General features: G+C 51.0%; 1 protein-coding gene and 1 long non-coding RNA gene across 2 annotated transcripts in view; one reads left to right on the top strand and one right to left on the bottom strand.

The window, feature by feature from the left end:
- Positions 1-1,214, bottom strand: part of ZC3H12A (zinc finger CCCH-type containing 12A) — an 8,458-nt gene extending 7,244 nt beyond the window's left edge. The window contains exon 1 of the mRNA XM_024738851.1: positions 744-1,214. Within this exon, the coding sequence (XP_024594619.1) occupies positions 744-1,138 (395 nt within the window). The 5' untranslated portion in view covers positions 1,139-1,214. The remainder of the gene's footprint in view (positions 1-743) is intronic.
- An 859-nt stretch (positions 1,215-2,073) lies between these two features.
- Positions 2,074-10,511, top strand: LOC112395562 (uncharacterized). The gene is made up of 3 exons (XR_003002403.1): positions 2,074-2,214; positions 7,299-7,491; positions 9,870-10,511. It is a non-coding gene; the product is annotated as an uncharacterized LOC112395562 (long non-coding RNA).
- The last annotated feature ends 5,855 nt before the right edge of the window (positions 10,512-16,366 follow it).

The raw sequence follows: 16,366 nt of genomic DNA, 5'->3' as shown, positions 1-16,366 counted from the left end.
AGGTGGGATGGGTTTGGGGCTGAGTCCTGGCTCCGGCCCCTGGGGAGCCCTCAGAGCCCAGTCCAGCACAGGTGGCTCCAGCAGAAGTGACCCAAGTCACTGCTCCCCCGGAGCCAAAGCATCAAGCTACCCACCCACACCCTTGATGTAGAGCCAGATCCTCAAGGTTACTCTTGGTCACAGCTACAAAGGCCTCAGTAGCTGGGCCCGCTTCCATGGGACCCCAGGTCTGGGACAAGGCCTCAGCAGTCCCAGACTCTAAATAATAGTAACAATAACAAGAACTACTACTGATTAATGAGCCCTTACTTCTCTCCAGGTTCTGTGCATTCACTCCTCACAACCACCACCTGAGGGGGTGGGTTATCCCCATCTCATGGAGGAGGAAAGAAGGCTCCTATGTAGTAAGCTGGAGCCCACAGTCTGATCCCTCTTGAAGAGCATAAGGTAGCTCTGGAGACAGAAGGACCTGAGTTCGAATCTTTGCTCCGGCACTTACCAGTCGTGTGACCCTGAGCAACACTTTGAGCTCCCTCAAACATCTCTAAAACCCACTTCCAAGAAGCCATGAGGATTAAGGGAGCCTCCTGGCACACAGTAGGGCCTCCATAAAGGGCCTTCCCTTCCTCTAGACCAGTCTGGAGAAGAGGTCAAATTCCTTTCTGAAATCCTCTCTACCAGAGGTGCAGAGACACACGGCCACCATTCCCGGCCACAGTCTTGGCCACAGAAGTGACATGTACCTCATGGCCACGTTGCTCCCATCGATGACCACGGGCCTCAGGTCACTGCCCTCCTTGTCCTCCTCGGGGGGAGAGGGCTCCAGGATGGGGGTCTTGGGGTTGCCCCCGCCCCGGGGGACCAGAGGCAGCTGAGGGCAGGGGTCCGGCGATGCCTGGCGCTCCCGCTCGGCCGCTGACCCATGTTTCACCAGCTCGCCCAGCACAGTGTTGGTGTCTGCCTGGACCCCCAGCTTCTGCAGGACACTGTGGATCTCAGCGGACGAGTAGCCCAGCTTCCGGAAGAAGTCAACCTTCATCTGCAGCTCCGCAGTCCTTGCCTCCTCGGCCGGGGACTCCCGAGCCGGCCTGGGGGTCCCTCGGCAGCTGTGGCCGTCTTCAAGCTCCCACAGACTCATGGTGCGGTGGCTTCCTGGGTGGGCCTCTCTTTACACCGGCCACTCACAGCTCAGACTGGTGGAAGGCACTTGTCACAGCTCCTGTATGACAACCATGAGGGTTAGGGATGCGGAATGGCTCTCTCTCTCTCACCCCTCTCCTGACCCCGCCCCATCCAACAGGATGAGACCACACGGACTGGTGGCAGTATGCAAAATGCAAAGGCATCTTCCGTGTTACCTCTGTTATCCTCTCAAAAGCCTTCCCAGCTAGGGAGCATCATTCCCATAATACAAAGGAGGAAACTGAGCCACAGACGTTACGAACTTGCTCTAGGTCATCCAGCTGTTAGCTGATGGCGCAAGGACTTGAACTTAGGCAGTCTGACCCCTCCTCCCACCCCAACCCCAGCCCCCCGCCAACCCAGGGGACCCAGAAGTCTTGGGAGGCCTCCGAGGACCTCGACGCGCCCCGACAGCTGCGGGGCGGGGCTCTCAGATGGAAACCCACTGGGTTGGAACTGCGTTGTGGGGGGGCTTCCCCCTTGAAGCCATCGCCTCCTCTCGCCCGCCTGCCCAGTGCTCGGAGCCCAGGCCAGGAGGCGCGGGGCCCGTGGCCGGACTCCCGGACCGGGGGAGGGGAAGTTTCCGGGGCGACCCACCAGAGAGAAAAGTTGCTGGGAAACTCTGGTTGGCCTCCAGGCTCGGTGACGCTTAGGGTGTCCCGGCCCAGAGCCTCGCAAGCGCTCTATTCCCCCTCCGGACCTCGGTCTCCCTACCCCCAGGATCCTCCGACTTGGACTAAGTTGGGAGGATCCTGGGGGTAGGGGAGGCCGGAGCCGACCGGCTCTACGTCCCTCCCGCTCAGGTCAGTCCCAGCCAAAGCCCTCCCATCCGCTCCTCCGCCCTACCCTCCCATCCCCTCCCCATACCTCCCCACACAGCCCAGGCCTCAGGCCCCGCCCCCGCAGCCCGAGAGCGCCCGGTCTGGCCAGGAATCCGGGCTGGAGCCGCGGGGAGCTACCTCTTCCGTGAGCCTCTAGCCTCCCGCGGTGAGGAGATCTGCAGGGCAGGAGTGCACGGCCCGCAGGCGTAAGGTAAGCCCAGGCTGAACCAAGTATGCGCACCGAGTTAGGCTCGGGCAGACCTAGTGTACGGCGATACAGGCACAGGTACAGCCGCGTACTTTCAGACCTAACTAAGTACGCCGAAGGTACAGTACGGGACACAGGCGTTGGTCCACACACACGGTTGGAGGCAGAGCCATAGTTATCAAGACAGGTACACCCAGGCAGGCACTTTTCGCATTGAGACAGGAATACTCAACAGGTACACCGTGATTGGAGCAGGTACACAGAGCTGGGGCCCCATCCAGGGACAGGTACAATTTTTTCTGAAATAAGGACCTTGACAGGATAGAAGGGCAGGTACAACCTGCCTTGTCCCAGCTGGAAAGACTTGCAACCAGGACCAGGAGCTCCCATTCCAGGGCACCAGGTGCCACCTTTGTCACTTTTGAAACCACCACCCACCTAGCCAAGTCCCTGCTTTGTTGTCTGGTCATCTTTAAAGACCCCCAAATACCTCTTCTTCTGTGTCTTCCAGGCACAGGACCCCCAGGGGCTGGCCTCCAGGAGAGGGGGAAAACGAGGCTCCTTCTGTGTGCCAGCACACGTGCTCACCACTACTCCTGCCCAGTGCTGTGTGTACTGTAGACATAATCTTCAGAACAGCCCCTTTTATAGTTGGGAAAAATTCAGTGAAAAGTGCAGTATATTTAGACATTCATTCATTGTATTAACTACCTTTACGGTAGTAAAAATATTAAGTAATGAGTCCAGGTTAATAATCATAATGATGGTAAGTCAACCACAGTGATAATGCCTCGCATTTATGGAGTAGTCGCTGGGCAGCAGGCACTGTGCCAGCGCCTTGCAGACACTTCCGTGCCTTTGCATCTCCTATCTCAGCCCCGGGAGTGCCCTCCCCTTCTTCCCTCCCTACTGCTGCCTGGCCAATTCTATTCCTCTTTTTTTTTTTTTTGCGGTACGCGGGCCTCTCACTTGTGGCCTCTCCCGTTGCGGGGCACAGGCTCCGGACGCGCAGGCTCAGCGGCCATGGCTCACGGGCCCAGCCGCTCCGCAGCATGTGGGAGCTTTCCGGACTGGGGCACGAACCCGCGTCCCCTGCATCGGCAGGCGGACTCTCAACCACTGCGCCACCAGGGAAGCCCCCTATTCCTCTTTTTGATGATGTCACCTCCTCTGTGAGGCCTGCCCAGACTCCTTTGGTGCTGAGTTGCTTCCTCCTCGGTGCTCCCACAGCCCCCTGCCTATGTCCCTACGTGCCGGATTGTGATTGCCAGCCTGGACCGCCTCCTGGGCCAGGACCTGGCTGGGACTCTGCCCGTACTCCCAGGCCCTGTGCTGCCCAGTACTGTGCCAGAGGGAGCCAGCAGGACTGGGCAATGAGTCATGCAGCTCCGTGTCTTCCCAGAGTGAGCCGCAGTCTCGCTCTCTTCCGGCTCATGAAGGCGGCTCTTTCCCGAGAAGCTGACTCTTCTGCAGAACCCAGGACTGCTCCGGGGAAACCCTGCTCCACTTCTAGCTGGATTTTGCAAACTTTGGCCCGAATCCCCTTTTTTTTTGAACGCCCGTCTCAGTGGCTGGGCTTGCCAACTTCCTTCCTGGAGCCTTCCTGCTCTCCTGCCACCTGCTTGCGCCTGGCTAGCCTGAGTAGGGTATGCAGAGCTCCAGGACTGGTCGCCCCCTGGGCGGGGGGGCAAGGAGAGGCTGGAGAGAGAAAAGTCCCAGGAATTACCTAGGATTTCGGTAGCTCCACCAGGCAGCTCAGACTGGGAAGGACACAGGAGCCAGGTCACCACTGGAGGAAGCGTGGGCAGGCTGCCCCCAAGCCTTAGCAGTGTGGCCGCAGAGGTTCAGTTCCACAAGCCTTCCTGGAAATGGAGAAAGGGCCAGATCCCCCCATGTTTTGAGGCTCCTAATATATTTTAAAAAGACTTGTCGGACTTCCCTGGCAGTCTAGAGGTTAAGACTCTGTGCTTCCACTGCAGGGGGCGTGGGTTCAATCCCTGGTCAGGGAATTAAGGTCCCACATGTCACATGGCATGGCCAAAAAAAAAAAAAAGACTTGTCACACTAGGAGCTATAAAAATTGAAGTATGTTTTAAAATTCAGTTGAACAAATGAACTGTTTCATCATGTATTCAAATGCAGTGCAGTACATTTGGACTATTGACAAGATAATTGGAGGGTTTGTTTTAAAAATATATTACTTCCTCGGAGAAACGGCTGATTCTAGGGCTGGGACAGGGAAAAATGTGAGCTTGGAGTGTCTTGTGGTGCCAGAGTTAGGAAGTGCCCCAAACTCAAAAGGGTAGGAGTGTGTCAAAGCGACTCGGGAGCCAAAAGCTCCCAGTGGCCAAAGCAGCAACAATTAGAGCAATAGAATGGATAATGGAGTATTAGATAGTAACCCAAAGTATAAAATCCATATCCCTGAGTTGGTACTGGTAGAAATAAATTGTTGAATAAATAACTAGCTGGGTGGGGCCGGGGTAGAGACAAATCTTACAAATAACACATGTAGGTTCTCCCTTCTCCAGGCTAATTATCCTCTCCTCTTCCTTTGAATGTGCCCCGGGCTTAGTGACTTGCTTCTAAGTAACAGAGTAGGGAAAGAGAACAATAGGAAGTGTATGGTGGAGACACCTGGCAGACACCACCTTGACCAAGTGATCAAGGTTACCACCACCCCGTGATAAGTCACGTGCCCCCAGCACTATGTGATGAGGAAGGCATCTCATCCCTGTGGTATTCTTCCCCAAACCCGTAACCCCAGAGAAAAGCCTCAGACAAACTCCCATGGAAGGACATTCTACAAAATACTTGATCAGGACTCCTCAAAACTGAAAGGGTCACGAAAAGCACGGAAAGACAGAAGCAGACCAGAGGACACGAAGAGACACGCCAGCTGGATGCAGTATAGTCGCTGGTTGGATCCTGGAACAGAGAGAGCATTAATGGAAAAGCTGGTAAAATCCAAATGAGGTCCGGATTTTAGTTAAAAGAGATGTACCGGTTTTTTGTTTGTTTGTTTTGCTTTGACAAACGTACCACAGTGGTATGAGATGATCACATTAGGGGAAACTGAAACTAGGTGAGGGGTATGCGGGAACTCTCTGTACTATCTTTACAACTCTTTTGTAAATTGAAAATTAATTCCAAAATTAAAAAGTTTATTAAAAGAATATGTATATAATTTCATGGGCCTTGTAGGTAAGAAGGTCAGATGGCTTTGTTCATTTCTATTGGTATATATCTATATATCCTATATATCTATATATCTATATCTATAGCTATATATATCCTTTTGGTCTGTGAGGTCCTGGCCAGATGGCCCCCCCTCTTACCCCAGTTCAGACACCCCTGCTCGCTGTTCTTTGCTGAACCTTGAATGCTCACATTCTGGACTGTTAGAGCTGGAAAGCCCCATAGAGACTGATTATCCCAAAACCTTTAATTTAAAAAAAAAAATTTTTTTATTTTTTGCGGTACGCGGGCCTCTCACTGTTGTGGCCTCTCCCGTTGCGGAGCGCAGGCTCAGTAGTTGTGGCGCACGGGCCTAGTTGCTCCGCAGCATGTGGGATCTTCCCAGACCAGGGCATGAACCCGTGTCCCCTGCATCGGCAGGCGGACTCTCAACCACTGCGCCACCAGGGAAGCCCACCAGAACCTTTATTTTATAGATGGAGAGGCAGAGCAGGAAAGGGACTTGCCTCTGGCCACATGGCAAGTTAATATTGGAAAAGCTGAGAATGGGACTAGCCAGGCTTTCTCCATCCCAGGCATCCCTGGTCCCATTTGCCAGAGACAGGGAGATCAGACCCACACAGGTGCTCAGAAATACTGGTGACTTACTTGAGGACCTGATAAGGGCAATGCCTTACTCAAAGGAGCAGTAGAATCTCCGGTGTCTGTTAGAGAGAGCAGTGGCAGGGGACCCCTTTGGCCTCACTGTGTGCTTGCTTAACCAGTGAATCCCACCTGGTTTTGAAGATTTAGGAAGAGGCAGGGTCTGAAGACAGGCAAAAGGGTGAGTTGGCTTTTGTCCCCCTACCCCCACTCCCACTCCTCCCCAGCCCCAAAGCCCCTGCACTGAAGGGGCCAGAGAGAATCCTGCAAGGCCCTGATGGTGTGCAGAAACTTGGGTCCCCAGTCCTGGGGTTGAACACTCCCCAATCTGTACTGGGGGGGCACAAGTTTGGTGAGATCCTTGAAGCCACCAGAGATAGCTTCCCTCGGGCCAGGAGAGTGCAGACTGGGCTGAAGTGGTCCTGCTGCTGGTCGTGCTGGGGTGGACATTCATGCCCTCTGGCCCGAGATGGGGAGGGGCCTGCCGCTGTCCCGCTGCTGCCCGCCTCACTGTGTTTCCACACTGAGCTGTAATGGTCTGGGGCACCACTGCCTCCCCACCTCACTGTGACTCCTTGAAGACGGGTCCCTGGGACACGACCTGGCACAGATGTTGGTAAATCTGTGGTGAGTAAGTGAACGAGGCAGCCGGGGTTCCAGTTATGTTTTGCTGTGGACACCTCTGTTGCTTCCTCTTTGCCAAATCCAGCTCACAGATGTCCTCTTGTATCTGAAAAGGGCAGGCGTAGGCCTGGGAACTGCGGAGTCTGAGGTTCACCTGGGCCTCCAGCTGAGCCATGTCTGAAAGGCTGGGTGGGAGTAGAGAACTAGAAGCTTCACGGGTGAACTTGCATCTGGGCCAAGTCTAACCACAGCTGGGCTGACGTCGACTCACGTGGTCAGTGTGGCCATCCACAGATGAGGTTGTCATTGCGACCAGTTCACAAGATCCTGGAGGTCATTAGTGTGCAGCTCACATGCTGGCCAGAAGTTCTGATGGGCTGTTTGAGATATCACTGGTTGAGAAACACACCACAGGAAACTTGCTGGTGTCTCTCCAGCACCCTTCGTCCAATTCCCCCTTCCTAATAGTGCTGGGAATTTCCCAGCCATGTGATCTGGTCAGAAATGACCCCATTACAGCAGTGGGGGCTAACTGGCTTAAGCTAATCAATACATCTTATCCTTCAGGTTTGGTAATTGGTCAGGAAAAGGTAACGAGTCTCAATTCTGTGTCTTTTCTTTAGGTTGACCGGGCAGCAATATCTGTTTCTTGCCAATCACAAGGGAGAAAAGCAAGGAGTCCCAAGAGTTTCTGGAAGCCACCTTGTGACACTTCAGAGGAGGCAGAGCCAAGAGACTAGAAGGACATTGGTCCTCGGTAACAGCTGCTGGATCGAGCCTTGCCTGAAGCTATTCCTAGTTCTAGACTCTGCCTATGTAAGCCCATAAATTCTGTCACTCACAACCAAAAATATCCTTTATAATGATAACAATAATTACTTAATATTTCTTAATTATACAATAATTACCTAAATACAGCTTAGGGGATAAAATCTTACAAAATGTGAGGTCTGTGGGGAGGGTTTGGAAATAATAAAATAGACTCTTAGTGGTGAAAAGGTCAGCAAACTGCTGATCTAATTCAAGCTTTGCCATTTGGCACATGGTAAAACGAAGGCCCAGGGAGGTCATGAGATTTGCTTGAGGTTTTATAGCTGCTCAGAGCCTCCTGACAAATTCTTGATGTTTAATGATAATAATTGGAATGCTTGAATTTCTATGCATTCCCTGTGAAATCACAGCTTTGTGTTTTTCTGCCTTCTTTTGTGTGTTTTTCCGTCTTCTTTTGTGTGTTTTTCCAAGAGACAGAGAAAGAATGGCAATAATCCTCTTCATTTTGCAAACAGGGAGGCAGAAGCCCAGAAAGGCTTACAGGTTTGCCAAGATCACACCGAAAGGCAGTGGTAGAGCTGGTCCCGGAGGCCAAATGTCCTGAACGTCATTTTAGGTTCAGCTGCCTCCACCTCTCCTCTTGCGCTAGCCACCTCTGCCTCCTTTAGGGTAGGAATAAAATGAAGGGTATGGTGGGGTCCCTTCTTCTGGCCTTGCTTCTCAGCTGCTAAGTGATTAAAGAGGACTTTGAGTTGTACAGGCCAAGGAGATGATTGTAGGCCCTGGCAGATGGTCCTCCCGCCACCAACCTTAGGAAAACCAAGGCTGTAAGGCTCAGAGAAAACTAAGGATATTTCTGTTGCCAGTGCCCCCACAAGGGAGGTCAACCTGGAGAGATGGGAGGCTATATGCATGAGATTCTGGTCTCCCAATCTATGTGACCCCACCTCTGACACCTACCCTCTCCTCCCCAGAAGCCTTCCACGACCCCCAACATTTTCAGTAGGCACGGGATTGATATGCCCGGTTGCACAGGCAGTGCACTGCACAATTTGGATTATGATCTCAATGGCGCCCCCTGGAGTTGTAGAGTTCGCAGCTTGCACAAACATACAGGATGAGCCCAGGTTGTATTTCTCAACATGTTTGAACACTCCAATTGTTTTCACAGCGATCAATGACCTCACAAACCCTTTTTCGAATAAATAAGATAATTTCTTTTTTTTGCAAGGTAAGAAGATATTTTGAGAAAATTTATTTTATTTTAGATCAGTCTGATTCCAAAGGTTGTATTAGAAAGTGTATATTTTGTAAGATTTGTTATTTTAAAGGCTACTTTTGACCCTTTCCTATTTAATAAGTGATGCCAACTGTTTAACAGAATTTAAATTAATTTTATGAGGAAAATTAAGATTTATAGACAAATGAATTGAAAATATCTTGTTAGGCTTGATTTGGAGACTGAACGTATGCTGAAATTGTCATTATAGATTGAAATTTAACTACATGCTATGAATTAAAAAATAGATTTGCTTTCAATACATGGGAGTTTAGAATTTTGGCATCTTGTGCTTCATTTTTGTGATTTATTTGGTTATTTTCAAAACACATTTTGTGCTTTGTTTCTAAACGAAGAGGTAAGAGAGAAGATATCTCCTCAAATAACCCATTTCAGGTATGAATAGCTGTTATTTCCAAAAGATGAAAAGCTAAAATGGCTATATTTTCTTTCTCCAGTTGGTTTTTGAAGTACTAGAGGCATCTTGATGTTATACACAGATTTTTTTTTGAACAGGTGTTACATAAACAATGTAAAAGGTTCAAAAGGTACAGGTGTATTTTTTTTATGTATAGTTTTTAAAAAAAATCTGTTGGAAGGAGTTCCCTGGTGGCCTAGCTTTCACTGCCATGGCCTGGGTTTAGTCCCTCGGTCGGGGAAGTGAGATCCTGTAAGCTGAGTGGCACAGCCAAAAAAACAAAATAAAATAGGTTGGAATTAATTTTGGCACAGGTGTAAGGTAGGGACCCAATTTAGTTATTCTGGTGGATTCTTGGTGGTCCCAACAGTATTTATCAAATAACGTGTGAAAATTGTGATCAGATGTAAGCAGTGTGTAGATAGGAGGAATTTACAGAAATATTTTCATTAACTTTTTTCCCAATTAACTTGTATTTCAGCATCAAATTTTGTTTTTAAGGATTTTTGTCTTTAACCAGTGATCTATGATGGGTATAGACTAAAAATTTGTTATTATACTAAAAATAATTTTAAACTGTTTCATAGGCAAAGCTACGCCAGGGGCTGGCAGTGTTCAGCTAAGTGATAAAAGGGCTGAGTAACTGTTTGACAAGCACTCAGTCTCTCAATCAAGCAATGCCCTTTAAACAATTAATACAATGTTTTTTTTTTTTTTTTTTGGCAGCACTGCACTGCATGTGGGATCTTAGTACCTGGACCAGGGATCCAACCTGTGCCCCTGGCAGTGGAAGTTCAGAGTCCTAACCACTGGACTGCCAGAGAAGTCCCAATACAAAGTATTTCTTAACTGATTAAAATACAGAAATTGAAACATAACCCAGTACTGCATTTAAAGACATGAGTCCCCTGGGAAAACTCCTCAAGCCCTTGTTGGTTCATCTGAGGGGGTTAAGAGTTTGAATCCCAACTTCCCCACCTCCTGGCTCTGCCACCTTGGGTAACTTGCTTGACATCTCTGTGCCGCATTTTTCTTCATCTATAAAATGGGGAAAAGCAATAAGAGAAGGTTCTGTAGGGCCTGAAGTTTCTGCAGTTTGTTGGGGGGGCGGATCTTAAAAATGACAAATGTAAAGTGAAGCACTACCCCTGTAGGATCTGGGGAGAGCCTCTCACTTGCAAGATTAAACCTCATTAGCTTTACCACAGACGAAGCTCTGAAGATAGCGTCTTTTTCAAGGGCTGTGGGGAATACGGAGTGAGGCCATGTGGCTGAACCATCTGGCTCTGGTGTGTGGTGGGCCTGACTCCCAGACTACTAGTCAGGTGTGTAAGAAACATCACTTTCTTTACGTATAGAAACCTACCTGAAGTTCTGACGCCAAACCCCCAATTCCACAGAGCTGGCAAACACCTTCACTTCAGTCATTCGTGAAGTTTCTAATCCACTTTGCTCTGAAGGCATGGCGGGGGGCAGAGATCCGCTTTTCTGTGATCATCATTTGTCTTTGATCATCTGTACCCACACAGACACCTATACAGACACATAGACACACACACGTCATAATTGAAGCATCTGGTATTCCTTTCTGAATTCCCCTTCAACTTGCAGCTCTGTACTGTTTCTGATCCATGCGTGGCACTTGGGGATCTTTGAGGGGTGCCCCAGGAGTGCTGTTTAGCAACTTGTAAGAAGACTGCTGTTGGGGGCCCAACGGCTCTATTCCAGATCATATCTGAGGGAGGCAATGAGCCGCTGTGGCCAAAAGCATCGGATTGGGTGCCAGACAGAACTGGATTCCAATCCTGCAAAGCCTTGTTTTCCTCATCTGCAGAATGGGGAGGATGATAATAATGCCTCCCTCATAGAACTGGTGTGACTAACGTCGAGGTATTTGCAAAGGGCTTGGTGTAGTGTCTGACAGGTAGTACACAAGCTCTAGTACTAGAGTTCATCTCTTCACCTTTCATTATTAGACAGGGAAACTGAGTCCTAGAGACACTGGCTGGCTGGGTGAGGTTACCACACAACATTATGTAAATACCTGGGGTAAAGGTGCAGAAAGCATGCTTATTCAATTTGCAGATGACCTAAAACTAGGTATAGCGGCTGGTATTTTAAATGCAAACCAGGGTTCGAAAGCACCTAAAGTAGATGAAATGATAGAGTAAACTCCCTGAAGTAAAATGGAATGGGGATGGATGTAAAATGAAAAGATTTTTCATGAAAAAGGTTTTGGCTGAAAGTTCAATATAATCCCATGTTAAGATGGCTGCCCCCAAACGAATGTGATCTCAGGCTGCATCTTTGGCGGTATAGATTGAGGATGAGGGAGGTGATAGCTGGAAGGTTGGGTTCAATTCTGGTTGCCATACCTTTGAGCGGACAGGGAGAGACCAGAGGCCAATTTGTGGAGGGCAAAGGATAGTGAGGAATCGGGGATCCTGACTTCAGAGAAGAGAGACTCAGGGGGCAGAGATGGGAGCACCAGTAACCCTGCCTGCTCCAAGGGCAGAACGCGGAGATGACAAGGCACTGAGAAGCAACTCTGACAGAACTGTCCCACAATGAAAAGGATTGTGTTCATAGGTAGTGAGCATCCTATCACTGGTGGTATGCAAGAAGAATTAGGAAAGGATTCCTGCTTCGAGCTCTCAGTTTCAGCAAAAATACTAGACCTTACTGATAAAACATCCTTGTTGGCTATATATACACATATTGTAGTCAACAAATACGTAGTCCGTATTTCCTCTATTTTAAGATGTACTTTTAAGAAATGAATATTACTGGGATTGTCTTACAATCAGTGTGTACACTTAGTGAATAATGCATCCTTCTTTCTGAAAAGTTGTTATTCAAGCATTTTTGAATCAGCAAAATGAAGTGTACAATTTGGGAAGTTGTTCTGACAATCTGTATTTCATCTTACATTTGCCCTATTAGAATGTATGTCTTGAACTAAAAGAAATCTATCTAAATAAATGATGCATATTAAAAAAAAATCCAGCCTTCTCTTCTTAGTGAAGCCATACTCAATCTATTGAATCCAGCGGCTGGTGACATTCCACCTTGTCACTGCCATCCTGGCATCAGAAATGGAACAGAGACGGGCTATTAAAGCGGTTTTAACAAATTCAGAGCAGAAGGTTGTTGGCTGGGGGAAAAAAATTCCACTTATCAAGAGATGTTATTCCTTCAAAGGATGAGAACCTGTTTCTTCATAGAGAAGAGAGTTTGGAGGGAGAGAGTTTGGAGGGAGCTTTTTGTTCTGCGAGGCCAACATCTGGATTTGACCATGTCCATCCTCCAAAGGAGATTTCTCATAATGGACCGGACTCCAAACAGAGCACAAGGACCGGTGCGTTCTCAAAAGGAGACACTTCCTGAGACTCATGAGGGCCCTCGTGTCTCCGCAGCGCCAGCTCTGGAGGTCGGGGGAGGGCTCCGCGCCCTTGACGTCTAACTTTCACGCTGAAAGACTTTCCGTCACCTTCCGCCTCCCCGCCGTACTCCAGGAATTTGGGACCTGAATTCATTTAAAAACACTTGTGGTTTCAGGAGGCTCTTTTTTATAATAAGGCTGCCAAGGAGATCTTACCATGAAAGACCATTTGAGAGACGAGAAAGAAGGAAGCCAGGCCAAGGCCGGCGCGGGCTGTGCGGTGGGTTTGGAAAGGATGCTACGCGGAGCCCGGCCACCTGCGGACCGTGCAGGCGGGTACATGCCCGCTGACGCGGATTCGAATTCCGGCCCTGCGGGTCCTTTCCGACGCGACCTGGGGGAAGTTGTGTAACCTCTGCGCCCCGCGACGCTCTTTCCTGGAGCCCGGAACTGGAACGAAGCCTCGGGAAGCCCTGACATCAGAGGTGACGCGAGTCTTCGCAGGCGATGACTAGGCAAAACCCGTTGCCACTCCCTTTCCCGAGTCCCGGGTGCGTGGCGCGGGCGTATCACCTCCGGCCAGGTGGTTCGGGCTCCTTCAGCAGCTTCTCTACGGCCCCGCACCCCAGAGCCCCCGGGGCCCGCCAGACCCTCCCTGGCTCCTCGGCGACAGCGCCGGGCCTCTGATAACACAGCCCGTGGGCTGGGCTGTGGCGCCCCCTCGTGGTGGCCGCAGGGAAGCGGGGCACGAGAACGTCATTGCCGCATCTCAACCAAAGGTCCAGCCTCGACCTCTCCTGGGGCCGTTTGAAGCCTGAAAGTCAGGTCATATGGAGTCCAACCGTTCCTTTTCGAGGCTGGGCCGGGCCACCTTGAGGCCCAAATGGAAGGGACCACCTGGAGTGGGACCCTGCCAGCATTTCTCTGCCGAAAGGGGCCCTTTGAGGAGCTAGGCTAAGGACTGTCGTGCTGGGGGTGCATGAGTGGGGATCTCACCTAGGTGTGGGAAGGACAGAGGGGCCCCCAAAGGAAGGATCGTAGCTTAGGGCTTTTGAGAAAAAAATAAGGACTGGGAGCGGAGCCTGTGCCCGAGGGAGGGTTTTGGTGCATCCCCCAACTCACTGACCTGGTCAGCTTCCCCCGACCTTCTCCTGGGACAGATTTTATCAGTGTTTCAGCAGTATCGGGGAAGGGCCTCAGCGAGCCATTTTTCTTAATAAAGAAAGCAAGAGGGACTCAAGTTAAGCACCAGGCAGAATGTCTCAATGATGAGAGATGTTGAACCTCAGAAAAGAAGGCAGAGGGGGGACTTTCCCATTGAGACGAGCCCCCAGGTGAAGTGGGGTGTGGACAAAAGTGAGGCGGCCCCGGAAGCTCCCTGTCTATCCCGAAGGGCCTGTGCCTAGGGTGAGTCCTTGGGGTCCCAGGATGGAAAGACCTCTTGTGAGGTTCTTGGTGGCTCTGGCCCTTGGGGATGGGATGAACCTGGGCAGGTGAGGATGGGCAGGGGGAGAAATTGAGGTCCAGAGTCATTGCTGCCCCCATCCCGGCCCACTTGGCAAAGTCATCTTCTTTCACCGCTCAGCTTGCCTCTTCTCTGGACAGTTCCTGATGCCCCTGAGAGGTCCCGCTGTCCCCCCTGTCCCCCAGGTGCTCCCATCACTCCTGTCCTATGATGGTGGGCTCCAAGCCATCCTGCCCTCTGGGCTGTCGTGCTCCGTCCCGGCTCTCTCCTCCAGCACTCAGCATGCTGTCCAGCACATCACCAGTGCTCAGTGAATATTTGATGACTTCAATTGATTTGGGAAGTGCTCCAGGTCCACCTTGGCTTTAGAATAGATTTGGACAGGCGGAGAGGGAGGCTTGAGTGGTGGTGACCTGGGTTGTCCCTCCTCTCTCTGAACTGCCCTGTTTCAGACTCTGAGTCCCCAGGGAGGGTTACTGCCCCCTCCATTTAGACCCCCTCCTCCCACTGCCTTAGGATCCCAGCCTGTCCCCCTCCTCATCTAGCTTGGCCTCTGATTTCCCACGCTGGGCCCATGCCCCCCACGTGGCTGCACTACTCACCCCGAGCTGCCCCCATGTGTGGCTGCCCCCTTACCCCCTTTGTGTTCTGACACTCCAGGCCAGGCTGTCCCTTTGGGATAGACACTCTCCCAACCCTGCTGGGGCTCTGACACCCTGTGTGAGGCTGCCTCCCCCAACGTGGACCCCTCCTCACCCCGCTGTGACACCTCCCTCCTGTCCGCCGTGGTTCCCCTACCCCCATGCAGATGTCTCCCTTGCTCTGCTGCCCCTGATGGTTTTAGGACTGAATGGTTCAGGAAGGAAGGAAGAGAAGAGGAGGAGCAGAAAGAGTATTTTAACGGTGGAAATTTCTGTGCAAGCAAAACCTTGGAAAGAATATATAAAATAGAGCTACTCTGGTTAAAGAGAGCGAGAGGGGGGGAAGGGGGGAGGAGGGGAAGGGTGAGGGGGGAGGAGGGGAAAGAGGAGGGGGCAAGAGTGAGCCTGGAGCCCCACCCACTGGGTCCCACTCTCTCAGAACCGTCATTAAATCCTGCCGGGGGTGGCGAGTGGGAGTAGGGAGGTGTTCCTTGGTGTACCATTTGGGAACTATGGGAAAAGAATTCTGCCTAGAATAAAAAGGGTGCCGCTTTGCAGCCACTAAGATGTCCTCTCTGAGCTTTTCTGAGAAGGCAGCTCCCGCAGTCAGAGAGATAGAGCTTGCTGGGCAGCCGTTGCTGCCACCTGGAGGATGGGTCTCTGAGGGGGCCAGAGGGCCCTGGGCAGGTGTTGGGGGCCTTTGGGTAGTGGGTCAGGCTCTGCAGGACACAGTGCTGTGAGTTACAGGACTTCTGCGTGCCAAGGCACTGGGCCAGATCGCCCCTTCCCCATTTGTGACCCTCTCTGTCCCCATCTCTGGTCACCTCCAGGAAGAGAACCTGGAAATTCTGCTTCGGTGGCTGAAGTAGATGTCACTGACCTCCCGATGGTCAAAAGTGAGCAACACTTTACAAAGCAGTTTCACATCCATTCCCTGGTTTGATTTGATCTTTGCAACGGTTGGTAAGGATAGCGCTGTGGCTAATCCCTCCACCCCCAACTGCCTGGAGAGAAGAGGAAGTCGAGCATCAGGAGTTGCGTAAATTGCCCTCAGTGGCGAGAGGAGGTTGGAGTCCCAGACTCCATTTCCAGTGCCTTCCGGACACCCTTGGCCTTTCCCCAGCCTCTCCCCACCCGGACCCTTCATCTCGCTGACTGAGGTAATGAGCTTCTTTAGCCCGAGCCAAGTGTGAGGTTAGGGCTCCAGGATAGGACTCTGTAGTCAGGCAGAAAACAGGTCAAGGGTCAGGACTTTTCCCCCAGAACCCCGGGGGGCAAGCTCTGAGCCCCCCTCACTGGTGTGGGGGATTTGGAGTAGGATGACCATATAATTAGTCATCCAGATTAGAACACTTTAGAGAATGAAAGGGAGCGCTATTAGTAATGACTCCATGGCTACAGCCGTGAACAGGGAGGTGAGGTCACTGTTATGGTACCACCTGCCCAGCCCCTTCTCCACCTCCACAGCCTTGGACCTCCAGACCTGATGCAGAACATCAGCCATTTACTGGGCATTTAGCAGTGCTGGACACTCCGTAGAACTTGTTTTATTAGATTTCCATGACAACGTGTGGCTGACCCACTTATTGTTCCCATTTTAGTGATGCAGAGACTGAGGCCCAGAAGACTCTTGCCCAAGAACACACAGCTGGTAAGTGGTGGAGCTGGACTTTGAACCCAGGGAGCCTGGCTTCCCTTGACAGGATGATAATAACATTTTTTTTTTTTTTTTTTT

Source organism: Neophocaena asiaeorientalis, unplaced genomic scaffold, assembly GCF_003031525.2.
Source record: "Neophocaena asiaeorientalis asiaeorientalis breed wild unplaced genomic scaffold, Neophocaena_asiaeorientalis_V1.1 scaffold106, whole genome shotgun sequence".
Taxonomy (NCBI): Eukaryota; Metazoa; Chordata; class Mammalia; order Artiodactyla; family Phocoenidae; genus Neophocaena; species Neophocaena asiaeorientalis.
The sequence above is the reverse complement of the archived record's forward strand: the minus strand, read 5'-3'. Positions and strand labels throughout refer to the sequence as shown.